We start from the raw sequence: 13,133 nt of genomic DNA, 5'->3' as shown, positions 1-13,133 counted from the left end.
AAACACTGCAGGAGGAAACTCCAGTTTTTCGTTTGGTTTTGCTCGCTGAAGAGAAGCTTTATGATGGGTGACAGAGCAGAGCCTCTGATGACTGTGCATCTTCTGGCCAGCTCAGGATACTCGGCGTTTCTGCAGCAAGCTCTGGATCGGCTCATGGACTGGATCTGCCCAGATGTTCGCCTTTTCTTTGTGTCCGAGCAAGATGCTCCACTGAAATACTACGAGAGGTACCGTAGGAGGAACTGCGGCTTTCCTGGGATATCTGTCCTCCTTTTTCTGCATGAGGACCTGGGAGAAGAGCGGATTCTCCAGGTCCAGGATCTCCTCCAGCGCCCGCCCTGGCACTACCAGTGTGTCCCGACCACCTGGGCACGAAGTCCTCCCCACACATCAGCTCCCCAGGACTTCTATGGCCTGGACGACCAGATGCCAGTGTGGGGCATCCGGCGGGTGGGCTGTGGCCCTGAAATCCTGCGTGTGACCCTCTACTGCAGCTTTGATAACTACGATGATGCAGTAGGGCTGTATGAGATGATCCTACGGAAAGAAGCAACCATGCGGAAAAGCAATTTCTGTGTCTTTGTGCTGTATGCCACTAAAACTATTGCTGTCCAGCTCTGCCTGAAGCAGCTGCCCATTGGGATGGCTGCTGAGCCCAAGGAGTCGTCGCTTTTGCAGTTCAAGGTGCAAGAAATGGGGCAGCTGGTGCCTCTCCTGCCCAATCCATGCATTCCTATCAGCAGCACCAGGTGGCAAACACAAGACTATGATGGAAATAAAATTCTGCTTCAGGTATGTGTGTGCATGGTGCTTGCAGACCTGCTGCCTTTTGTTTTCTTTATTCCGGCAAAGAGCAGGACTGATTCAAAATGGAAATTAAGGTTTTGCTTGTCCGTATTTTGTTTTCAATTCATGAACTCAGCAAGCGCCTTCCAGTGCTATGATGTCGTTGAGCACAGATCCTTACAATGCTTCCATACTGTTAGCACCTGAAGTAGAAAGTATTAGTACTTTTTTTGAGCCACTGAATTCACCTTTTTCCCTTTCCTGCCTAAATCAGAGGATAGTAGCAGCCTGCTCTCTTTCTGGTGTGACCTTATAAATGCTTCTGAAAGCAGAGTTTTAGCACTGTGCCATCCCAAACCAGGTGTTTTGCAAGTACAGCGCTGATGCAACATCACCCACAGTAGTTCTGTAATTGCAGTTGGGCAGAAGGGCTAAATAAGTGCCATGGGAAAGCCATCCCCCTTCTGTTGTGGTGTGCAGCCCTGAGAGTGAGCACAAATCAAACCAGACAAGGTGATGGTGGTGCTCACTGTGACTGTACATGGGAGCAGGCGGGAGGTTCAGCTGTGTGCTCTTTGCTTTGCAACAACTCCTCCCACCTCTGGCTTCTTTGGTTGCTATTTGGATATTTTTACTATTATTTGGATATTTAAATAATTTAAATATATGTCCTGTTTTCTTCATTTTCCTTTCTCGGTGAGATTGTTATTACAAATCAGCCTGCCTATTCTGTTTGGCCTACTTTTGCGCTGCACACCTCACTCCAGGACAGCCTCAGTGTGCCCCCCACCAGTTCAGTGTCACCCACAGACCCATCCAGGGATGGGTTGGAGCCCTGAGCGGTTTCAGTGGCTCTGGAGCTCCGGTCGGGCAGGGCCTGCACTCCAGATGCCTCCCATTGCAGGGGGGGCTCAGAGTGCTGTAGCCTGAGTAAAGTTAGCACCGTGTTTTAAGGAACTTCTCTCCACCTTTCCTCAACAGGTGCAGGACAGCTCCAAGCACAGGGAAACAAACACTGAGCTTCCCAACCGGCACAGCGCCGTTGGTGTGGAAGGACTGCTGCACAGCCCTATCGCAGCCCCTCTCCCCGTTGCTCTGCGCAGCGCTGAGCAGGGAGGCCAGCAGTCCTGGGCCTCGAGGGGCAGAGCGACATCCGTGCCAGGTCAGGCCCTCCCTGTGAAGCGAGCCACCGTGGGCCTCTTCGGCTCTTCTTGGGGTGCTGCGGTGCCCTCCCGCCACGTGCTCACGAGCAGCAGGCAGCAGGAGGGCTGGCCGTGCCGGCCGGCAGCAGAAACCAACGTGGACACGGGGCTGGCTGTGGGCAGACCTGCAGGCTGTCGCTGCTCGCTGCGGCACGGCCTTCTGCAGCCATGGGCGCTGGGCACGGCCTGCACCGCCCCGCACTGCGCGCGGCCGCCATCTTCTGCGGCCAACGGGAGGAAAGGAGCGGGGCAAACACGGAGAGACGGCCCTGGAACCAGGCCTGAGGAGGAAGAGGAGGAGTTCTTCATATGACTGGAAACAAGTGCGAGGCAGGCTCCTTATTTCTGAGTGGAATCGACGTGATTTTGTCTGGAAGCGCAGTGGCTGGGCTGTGTTAGGCTGTGTGCAGGGCGATGGAAACCTCGGCAGGGTCTGAAACAACAGAAGATGAGAGGCTGTGGGCTCAGAGGAACTGCTGAAGAGCAAGCAGGGCAGGAGAAATGAAGCCATGCAGGAGCAAGGATGAGGAAACGATATGTGCTGCTGCTGGTGGGGTGCAGGCAGTGAGCGATCGCTTTCTGCTTATTTCACTGGACAAGAAACACACAAACTTAAACCCATGTTTTCCTGTGATCTATAAAAGGTGGCGCCAGAGAGAGGTTTAGAGAGCTGGGAGGGCAGTGTAGCGGAGCAGAGTGGCTGTGCTGCAGTGGGGGTGAGGAGAACAGGTGTGGAAGCCTGGGGGCACCAGTCTGGTTGTGGGCATGGAGGGGCAGGGGTTAACTGGGAGTGGATTTCCTGGGACAGGTGGCTTTGAACAGGCACTTTGGTATGACCGAGATGTGGAGGGAGGGGAGCGCTGCTCTGCGTGTGGGCGTGAAGGCACGGGGCTCTGTGGGGCCGGCACCACAGCACTGGCAGGCAACGGGCAATGCCAGCCCTGGCTCGCGCTGCTGCAGTCACTGGCTGTGCCAGGGCCGTGGCCTCCTGCTGAGGGAGCAGCTGGTGAGCTTGGCTCCTTTGGGAAGGCAGTCCTGCGTGTGCTCCTCTGTCCTCCATTTTGTGCCAGATCGCCAGGTGGTGTCCCTACAGACTCGGGAACCTCGGAGATGTGGCACGGAGGGCATGGTGGGGACGGACAGACGGTCGGACTAGATGACCTCAGTCGTCTTTTCTATCCTTAATGATTCTGTGATTCTAAGAATGCGGCAGCTGCTGCGTGCGCGCTCTTGGTGCGGCTGCCCAGTGCTCCTGCACCCCGGGCATCGCCTGCCCTTGTCTCGCGTGGCGGCGAGCCGTGCACGGCCGGACCCTGGGAGCAGCTGGCGGCTCGGGGGCGCCTCGCTGAAGCCGGCGGCGGAGCAGCAGCAGCCGCAGCAGCGCGGCGGTGCGGGGCGGCAGCTCCTCCTGGTGCCCACCCGCGGCCCTGCAGCGCTCCCGGCCCGGCCCCTCCCGCCGCAGCGGGGCTGCTGTCCTCGGCTCCGTCCCCGCTAGAGCCGCCCGGTACGCGGCAATAAAAGAGGTGATAATGACAAACGGAGCCGATCTGTTCCTCGTTCGTTCGTTCTCCCAGATGACAGCTATCACGGCTGTTCAGGACTTCTGTCATGTAAGTGAAGGGGAAAACAGAGACCTTCCCGAACGCGTCTCACCGGTGAGATGGCAGCCTCAGGTGCTGATGTGCTGCCATTTCATGTGCGTTTGTTACCGGGTGGTTGCTGAGTGCACAGAAGGTTTAAGACGAGGCACCAACACGATGGTTAGAAACGCTTTCCAAAAAAGTGCTCAGCTGGACCAACTTTTCTGTTGGAGCAGAAAAAAAAGTAAATCATTAGTTTTAACTGGGGGTAATTCGAGTCCAAAAGTGAAAACCATAACTTCTCCCTTTTTGTCCGTAGCCAAGGAGCAGCAGGTCACCCTGAGGCCATCGGGGACTGATTCCATCCATGGGGATGAGGCCATGCAGTGTGAGAAAGTGCTGTTGTGTAATGATGAAGAATGGAAGCTCCTGCTGGAAGCCGAGCAAGGTGAAGGAGCAGCCTGGTGAGGGGAAGCAGGGGCTGGCAGGGCCCTATGGTACGCTCCGGATGGGACACACATCCTTTCCCTGTGCTGTGAGAGCTGGCATTTGGCCCTTCCTGGTAGATTTGCCCTCTGCTCGTGCTTCAGGCCCATCCCAGCCCGCTGTCCCTCCCTGCAGCCAAGGGGCACGAGGTACCTGGGCATGGGGGTGGCACAGGAGCACACGTGCCTTGGCTGGTACTGAGCTTCCCAGCCTTAATGTGCTCCTGAGGAGGAGGGATGTGCAGGAAGGACCCAGGAGTATGATGCGCTTCCATTCCAGTCTCAGTATTAGAGAGATTTATCCTCACACTGGCTGTCAGTGCTTTGCAGCTCTCATCAGCCACATATGTGGCAGGCTCCCTGCAGTGCCTCTGGGCTCCCCAGGCATTGTGCTGGAGCTTTGCTTTTGGTCAGTTAAGCCCAATGCCCTGTGTCTTTAGCACCTCTGAAATGAAGTGTAAGAGGTCTTTACTTCCCCCCACGTGCAGCTATTTCAACAGAATAACAAAACACTCCTGTAGCAAAGCCATTTCTTTCCTCTGCCATGAAATGGGTTTCATTATGCGTGCACCTGATCAGCCCAGGACTGAGAGCTCCGTTGCACTGCGTTGGAGGAGAGGCAGTGCTCGCAGCTGGGTTGGGTGCTGAGCAGGAAGGGTTGGTGCATTGGGCAGTGTTCAGCATGGGGCTGAGCACCCAGCAGGAGGCAGTGGCACCTTCAGTGACCTTCACCTCCTCCTCCAACTCACTGCTCCCACCACTAAACCTGCATTGCAGTTTGCTGTGCCGCTCTTTTTGATGTTTAATTCTCGTAATTTGAAGGGGGCTTTGAGAGGGCTCCATCTCCCACGGAGCACTGGCATTAATATTCCGGTGCAGAATCTCAGTTCTGCTGATTGCAGGCAAGGGCAGATCCGATTTCTATTAGTGTGAATTAATATTCCCGAAGAGTCCCCGAATCTTTCTTCTCCCCTGCTGCCCTCCCCAGGTGCTGGCAGCCCGGCTGTGCTGGGAGGTGATTAGATTTGTAAATGTGTTCCTGCAGGCACTTGGTGACACTGGAAGTTGTCTCATCTCGCTTGTGCAGCTGAAACGGTGACAGCCCCACTTCCCTAATTGGGATCGTCTCAAATCTCATCTTGGCATCAGAGCGTTGTGCTGAGCGGGCAGGAGCAGGTTGGCTCAGCTGTTGCAGTTGGTACCAGGCAGGCGCTTGTCTCCCAGACCTGGAGGTGGGCCCAGATGGGCCCCGACAAGCCATAGGGGCAGGAAGGAGCCCTGCTCAGCAGCGCTCTCTGTCCCATGGGGTTGCAGCGAGGCTGCACCACCTGCTTCTGCCCTCTGCTGGGCCAGACAGAGCAAAGGTCTGTGCCAGGCTCCACGCAGGATGGTGCCAGCCCTTAGTTGCTGCTATGACCCATCATAAGCCAGTCGAGAAATGCCCTGCCTCGGCTGCTGGGCTGCTTGCCTCTGCGTGGCTGCCAGCTGGGTGGTACCAAATGATGCCGCTGCCTGAGCATCACTTCTTGTCCCTGCATTTGTATTCCAGCATCGCTGCTTCTTTTCTGCCCCCACCTGCCCCTTCCCTCACCTAACACTTGCAGGCCCTGTGGCTGATGTGCAGGAGGAGTGGCTGTCCTGCTCCCAGGACAGTGGGCAGAGGTAGTGGGACAACCCAGAGGGCAGTTCTGAGGGCTGGGGTGCCCGCTGCAGCCATAGGGTCCCCAGACTCCTCCACACTTACTGTTGCTAAGAACTGGAGTGGAGAGAGCTTATATCAAAGTTAAAGCACTCAGGACATGATAGCTGTTATCCTTGCTTTCTCCTTGCACCACAACTTGCCTCCTGCCTGCCACAACCACGCTATGCAGAACATGGGCTGCATGCCTCCTGGCTGTGCCTTGAGGGGTCTGAGCCATCTTGCTCCCTTGTTACTCTTCAGATGCGTGCTTGGAGGAGAAGGGTGGTTTGTGTCTTTGCTTTTGATTTACCAGAATTGGCTTAAAACGCCCCCGGGATTCTCAGTTCAAACAAACAAAGGAGATTACGCTCTGGGGATGATACAAGCAATGTGATACCAGTGGGCACAAAGGGAACATGTTTTGGCCAACCCAGGAGCAGGAAGCTTTGTTTTCAGCCTGGCAGTGGTTACAAACAAGCGGATTTTGGTTGCGTTCCTCTTCCTCCCACGTTTGTTGGTCATGTTAGATTGACACATCTTGAAAGAGTGACTGCGTGTATTAGTAATGGCACAAAGGGCTGCTTCCTTCAGACCGGACTATGGGGAAAACCCATAATGGTCTCTGGGATGGGTGAGGGAGGAAGTAAATGAGCATTAGGAACCCTTGTGTTGTAGGTTGAACATGGAATTTCTCCGTGTCTGTACCCTCTTTCCCAGGGCTTCCCGACACACCGGGTGTGCTGTACTTACCCAGAGGGAGGTGGGCAGCTGGGAGACGGCCAGCAACTTGCTGGGACCACCAGAACTGTCGCAGAGGGTTCGATGCTGAGAGCCAATGCCTGGGCTCTGCTGCAGGGACTCTGGCCATCAGCTGGTGTCACCCACAGGCCTGTGGTGTCACGCAGAGGGGGGCACTGAGCTCCATCCCAGCCTGTATCAGCTCCCCAAAGCCCCTGCTCTGGTTCTAACCACGCTGAGGGTTTTCCTGGGATGGGATGGGGTGGGGGTAGAAATTCGCTGACAATTTTGCTGTGGTTTTTCATCTTGATTTAATTCAGAACTACCGGGCTTTGTGGAGGGAATAGCTGATTGCAGGAATGCATTGTACTGATGCTTACCAGATACTTTTTTAGATGGGAAAATCTTTCTGTGTCATGAGAAAGTGTGCAAATGTTAGTTTTCTTGTAAATCAGAGTGAAACCAGATTTCAGGAGGTTTCAGTTTCTCCCAAACACTGAGTTTTGGCCACCTTCAGCTCTCTGGTAGGTGGCTGGGGCTGCTGAGTGACCTCACCCCATGGCACAAGGCGTTGAAAAACCTGAGGCAAGATGTGGTACCAGGCCACGTATTTTATACTGCGGAAGAGCAAAACTTTTCTTTCTTGTAGCCTTCTTTAGCTTTTGCATTATGTCTTAGTGGAGACTTTCCGTTTCATTGTTCGAGTCCAGTAACAACCACAGTTGTGTTTGCGAGATTTGTGTGATGACAGCCCGAGCGCCTCCCCAGCATTTTGTTTCTTCCTGTGCCAGGGTGCTGGCTTAGCCCGCATCCAGCAGCACCCAGGGCTTGCTCTCCCACGCTCTGCTCAGCACATCCCACCTTGCACCGTGCTGGCAAAGGTGAGAATGGAGAAGGACTGGTAAAACACTTTTTTCCATCTTGCAGATTGCACTTGCGCTGCTTATCTGGCTGCTTGATCCATGAGAACGTGTCTCGGAGCATCTGGAAACGTGTGGATAGCTTCCATCCCCTCCCAGAGACTTGCGGGTCCTGGCTGCGCGCAGGAGGAGGATGGGAGATTTGGAGCCGTGGCCGCTCTGCATGGCAACATGCCTGTGAGGTTTGCTGTGCTTGGATAGAGCAGAACTGTGCAAAAACAGAACAAGATGGGATTTTTCCAGGTTTAATTTGAGCTTTAACTTGTTCCAAGTGTAACATTGAGATCTTACCGCTTCTTTTGTTTTCCACGCTCCGCTGCGCTCTGTGGCAGCAGCAGTCACAAGTGTCAGACCATCAACTAAGCCTGGTTTTGAGTTGAGTGTGAAGGAAACTACACTGACAATGAAAACACTCGCGGGGTATTTCCATGCCAAGGCTGTGTGCAGGTTTGGCACCCCTCCTCCCTTTGCACACCCCACAGTGATGTTGGAGCTCAGTGGGTGAAGGTGGGAGCGGGGCCACTCGTGGCAGCCATGGTGCATGGGTCCGGTGGGATTTGCGTCTCTATTTCTCTGTTGCTGTTCTGAGTGGAGCTTGTGTGAGTAAACCTATTGTGGTTTTAAGTTAACGTGCAATTGGACAAGGAAGATTATTTGAGTGTTTGCTCTGTATGTTTCTCCTTTGTCTTTTGTCTTGCTTGACTGATACACAGCAATGCACTTTGGCAACCTCAGCCTACCCCTCTACTCTCATTAGCACTCCAGCATGTGTTTTTACTTTATGGAGGGCCGCACGGCGTTGCGGATGGCAATGGGAGAGGAGGTGGTGTGGGTATGTGGCAACCACTTCTAGCACTGACAGCATCCTGGCATTTTTGAGAAGCCAGAGTTGTCACACGGTTTGTTCTGAAAGCCATTTGCAATCTTAACTGTAGTAACAGTCATAATCATCGTCCCGCTAGTGCAGAGGATGTGTGGGAGAAACAGGCCTCCTTGAAAATTCCCTCCGAGGCCGTGCCAAGCCTGAAGCAATCTTTTTTTCATGACGGAAAGCCATTCTCACGGCGGTGGGTAGCAGCCCAGCTGCGACGTGTCAGCGCCGAGCGCTGCGTCCCGCTCTGGAGCAGCACGGCTCCGCTGCATCCTCTCGTCAAGTGTGTAGGAGGCGGCGTGGTCGTTTCTGCAGAAGCAGGGAAATGCAGCCCTGGCTGTGCTGCGATGTCCTCTGAGTCAGCAGAGCGGCCCTGTGCCCTCCCGGCCTCGCAGCCTGCTGCATGGAGCGGCGGTGCCGCATGGCAGCCCCTGGGACGCAGCGCAGCCACACACAACGGATGGGGCTGTCAGAGCCGTGCTGTGTGCTTATGGCTGGGGAGGTGCTCTGGGCACAGGGCTTGTCGCTGCTGCAGAAAATTGCCCCACAGGGGGTCGTTTCTTGTGCTTCTTCCCAGCCTGATAGCGTGTGGTAGGATGGAGCTTTGGAAGCTGGATGAAAATCAGTTCTGAGTTTAAAAATGCAGCCAGGTGTGGTCGGTCGAGTCATTTTTCTGCCTCCTGATGCTTCATAGACATGTCAGCAGTGGACATCATCACAAGCATAAGGAACGAAGTGATCTAAAACTCTCCACCAAGCAGGGAAGTAGCATTAATCTTGTTTTATTCAGAGGGAGATGGAAATAAAGGAGTTTGATACAGCTTGTCCAACATCACATGGAGGATCTCTTTTACAAAAACCAGATCTCTCATCTCTTAATCTGAGGCATTAGCTGCAGCAACATCCTTCTTCCTTAACGTCCCTTCATGCATGCAGTAACTTTGCACTAACGGTCTGTTTTTATTGGGCATCGCCTTGAGAAATGATTTCTTTGAGCCCCGGCCAACTCACTCACTGGCTTTTGTTCAGCTGTAATGAGATGGCTTAACATAAATTCAGGAGCATGCCAGGGCTTTGCACCTGAACAGGCAGCCAGAGGTCTGAACCCTACGTCCAACACTTAGAAAAACATCCCCGGATGTTGTTTGCAGAGAATCAGTGAGGAAGAGGATGAATGCAGATGTGTGACACGTGCCAGCTGCAGCGATCTCAGGTACTTGGGCCTGATTCTTTCTCGTGTTACGCTGTATCATTGCTCCCTGGTTCAGTCTGCATCTTTTCTGTCAGAGAGGCAGGGAGGGGAAGATGTGGCCTCACATCAGCGATGTTGGGCCCAAGCATGACTCCAGAGAGGCTGGCTGATTGGGGGCAGAAGGAAGCGAGGTTTTGGTGGTGGTAGAGGGGCAGTGCTGGGTCCTACAGCAGAATGGGGCAGTGGGAGTGCCAGGGCCTTCCGTGCCACCCTGATTCTGAACAGTATTGCTGTGACTGACTTTGTTTGCTGTTTGCAATAGTTTTCTCTTTGGGTCCCAGACCAGGCAGTTTTTGGCTTGGTTTTAATTACCATCTGACCTCCTCACTGCTAGTTCTCTTCTGCACTTGCTGTGTTGCAGTCATTTTGCTCTGGGCGGTATTCTGGGAAAAACTAGGACAAGCTCCTTGGTGCCTTTGGTAGATGTTATGCCTGGAAGGTGGCCCAGTGCTGTAAGAAATGCTCCTGACTGAGTAAGAGAAGCCAAGAAGTAAAAAGTTAGGATAGCATTCCAGTTAAAACATGGGAGCACCTCTTGCCATTTCAGAGTGGCTTAGCCTATGTCATCACAGTGCTGAAAGAAAGGAGGGTCTGGATGCCGCAGCTCCCAGGAGAGTACTGATCATATAAACAACAATGAAAAGCTTCCAGTGATAGCCTGGAACACCACCTTCTGTCTGTCTGTGTAGTGCTGGGGAGGACAGCCCCACAAGGCAGGCCCCAGCGTGCGCTCCTGTCGGTGTGGGTGCTGCTGGCAAGAGGTGGTGGTTCTGCTATGGGTTTGTCAAGTCCTTTTTCTAACGGGGCTCTGGCCTGATGGTGCTGTAGCTGTGTAAAGGGTGAATATTGAAATGTTATTATCTAGTCCTGAGCAGGCACAAACTCGCTGTTTTTCATCCCTGCTGAATTTGCCATCCCTACTGAGTTATTCTTAGAATGTTGTTGAATAAAAGCCTAGCTTGTCAGCATGGCTTCTTTTTGATTGTATTTGTGCACTGAGTCTAACCTACGGACAATGGCGAGCGTCATACTGATTTGTGGAAATGCTCCTAATTCTTTGTCTTGTGCCTTTTTAAATGAAGCAGTCTCTGAAGTGTTTATCTACAGCGCATAAAAGCCCCTATAAATGGATGCATATTCCTAACTTTATAAGACTTGCATATTAATCTGCTTATTTTCTGCCTGAACAAAGGGCCTCCGGAACCCACAAACGTAGTCATAATTCTCCTGATCTGGTTTGCTGCAAGGTTTTGCTTGACTACACAGATGTTTTCCATGTATTTGGCAAAAGAGGGGTCAAAGCCTGCATCTGGCCCACTATTTCTGGCAAAAACCCCGATGTGCTTAATCCTTTTTGAACATGAATATTCTGAGAGCTCATTTGATTTATTAACCTGATTATTTTAATGTGGAGAAACAATGTGGAACAGTGACCTTCGTTCAGGAAAATGCTTGTCCAAGTGTTTCTGCTCTGAATCCGTCCAAGCTCAATGCAGAGTGTGTGAAGGACTGGTGTACACCACAGGGCTACTCAGGGACACAGGTAAGCCTCTTTGCAAGACTCAGGTATGGTTGGCTCTTGTGCTCTGCGCTGTGTAGTGGGACCTGAGCCATGAAGTAATGCAAACAAGGTCTGGAGGAGGGGTTAGGTTGCTTTTCCCCGTAGCTGAGGAGTCCCAGCCTGGGCAGTATTGCATGGGGCTCTTCATACAGGTGTGGGCTGAGCTCACCTGAAAATCACAGCAGGGCATGTGGGGACTGGTCATGTGTAGTATTGCTGAATGAGCAAGAAGAGTTGGTTTTCAGGGGATGTTACACCATGCGGTTTCATTAAACACTCCTCTCCATCTCCCTAAAGAGCAGGAGATCACCTCTTCCTGTCTGCTTTGGGAACGTGCAGCGATATCCCCATTCTCTGCTGGGTAGAGCTATCTGAGTGTCCCCAGTGTGTATTGAGCAGGGCGCTGTACAGACATGAGGCAGATGGATGCCATCCTTGAGGGCTTTGCAATAGAAGTGTATTTCCTCAGTGAATGGCAGTGCTGCAGGATGAGTAATGCCCTTAACATTTTATACGGAGCTTCGCAGTCTGTATGACGGGGCTGTAGTCTGGGTCACTATTCCTCCCTTCCTATTACTCACAGATAAACTGACTAATTCACACATTTTTGGCCAACAGTTTTCAAAGTTGGCTGCCTAAAAGAAAGCATCTTTAACGAGAGCGGCTGGGTTTCAGAAGCTGCTGAGGAGCCACTGATGCCAAGCAGAGCCCAATTTACAATCACTGAGCCAAGTTTTTCTTTATAACTGCAAACCCTGGTAAGCATTATCACTGTAGCTGGGATTGGAAGGGTACCGGGCTCCAGCCAACCCCGAGAGCAGTGCAGCAGCCAGGAGCAGGCCGGGCATGCAGCCGGGATGCCCAGGGAGGTATCTGCGGGGGATGAGCACTGCTTTTGCAAGCTGGGTGTTGGAAAAGGAAACCGATGGAAACAATAACCGAAGCCAATAAACAATCCTGTATGCAACAAACTTTAAAATTCTCCATTTCGTAAGAAATAGCAATTGCTCGGGGCCAGTATCATAAACGCCCATCTCAGAGTGCTTCCCTCAGCTCTGACCATGACCAGATGTTTAGTCAAATCCTGTTAACCTCCGTTTCACAAGTTCAGGCTCTTCCTGTGCTCGGGGCCAGAACCAAAGCTGGCTGGTGTGATGGAGGGCCTCCTTGGGACACAGGGGCTCCAGGTCGGGACTTGAGATGGTTCGTGTGAGTATTGGAAAGCAGTTCTCAAACAGCTCTCACTGTGTTTTGAGTACTGCTCGCTTCTGGGCTTTGAAAATGTGTCAGTGTAGGCATCTGTGAAAATCAGCCTCTGTGAGAGACACTGAGTGAAACCTGGGGATGAGGAAGGACACACGTCTAAAGGCTCGTGAAAAGCTGAGCTCACACAACTTGTGTTACATGTTGGATGCATTGTATTCTCCTCTGTTGCAGAGAAATCTCAATGGGAAAAGAAATCTGGATGTTTCAAAACGTACTTCTTTTCATTCTGCATGTATGGCATGGATTGAATAGCAGTCATCCAGAAAGCAGAAATACCAGTGTCAGAGTCAGAACGCTTATACAGGGTAGAGATTTGCTGTTCCATTTCACTCTTCTATCCTGGTGTGACTTTGTGACCTCAAGAAATCCCTTTCTATCATGAAAGCTGTCTCCAAGGTGAGCTCGGTGGGCCTGCAGGTAAGCTGGGAGAGGCAGCAGGTCTTGTGGGCTTTCCTTCTAACTTCTGTCGGAGAAGAGTGAAGTCAGTGGGACACAGACATGGCAATAGTGACTGTCTTTGTCTCCCAGTGACAATCAGTTATCACACAGGTAGTTGCTTCCAAAGATTCTTTCTTAAACAGCAGTGTTGGTTGGGTGTTGAATGTCTGTTCTGGCTGTAAGCAGCTCTGAAGCAGCTCACACTGTAGTGAGACTGGGATTCATCTCAGTTTTGGTCTGATCTTCTGAATGGCCAGGACTGAGAAACCCTCAGCTGGACTGAGTCTGAAGAGAGCTACAACTGGCACAGATGTAGCATTTCATGCCTCAGTTGCCTCTTAGTCAGCATACAG

The 13,133-nt window shown here is 52.4% G+C and overlaps 2 protein-coding genes across 2 annotated transcripts in view; both read left to right on the top strand.

The window, feature by feature from the left end:
• FAM124B (family with sequence similarity 124 member B) lies at window positions 1-2,609 on the top strand. The gene is made up of 2 exons (XM_040706043.2): window positions 1-792; window positions 1,768-2,609. The coding sequence occupies exons 1-2, from the start codon at window positions 61-63 to the stop codon at window positions 2,299-2,301; spliced, it is 1,266 nt and encodes a 421-aa protein (XP_040561977.1). The 5' UTR covers window positions 1-60; the 3' UTR covers window positions 2,302-2,609.
• SERPINE2 (serpin family E member 2) overlaps window positions 2,370-13,133 on the top strand; it is a 75,364-nt gene continuing 64,600 nt past the window's right edge. Inside the window, exon 1 of the mRNA XM_046898389.1 lies at window positions 2,370-12,738. The gene's annotated coding sequence lies outside the window, so the exon portion shown is untranslated. The remainder of the gene's footprint in view (window positions 12,739-13,133) is intronic.

Source organism: Gallus gallus, chromosome 9 (genome assembly GCF_016699485.2).
Source record: "Gallus gallus isolate bGalGal1 chromosome 9, bGalGal1.mat.broiler.GRCg7b, whole genome shotgun sequence".
Taxonomy (NCBI): domain Eukaryota; kingdom Metazoa; phylum Chordata; class Aves; order Galliformes; family Phasianidae; genus Gallus; species Gallus gallus.
This window is presented reverse-complemented; position numbering and strand designations above follow the sequence as displayed.

What these genes read in the sequence shown, in the direction of transcription:
- FAM124B (XM_040706043.2), top strand. Translation starts at nt 61, where the DNA reads ATGATGGGTGACAGAGCAGAGCCTCTGATGACTGTGCATCTTCTGGCC. An exon ending in GAAATAAAATTCTGCTTCAG is followed by an intron (nt 793 to 1,767) that starts GTATGTGTGTGC and finishes TTTCCTCAACAG; the next exon opens with GTGCAGGACAGCTCCAAGCA.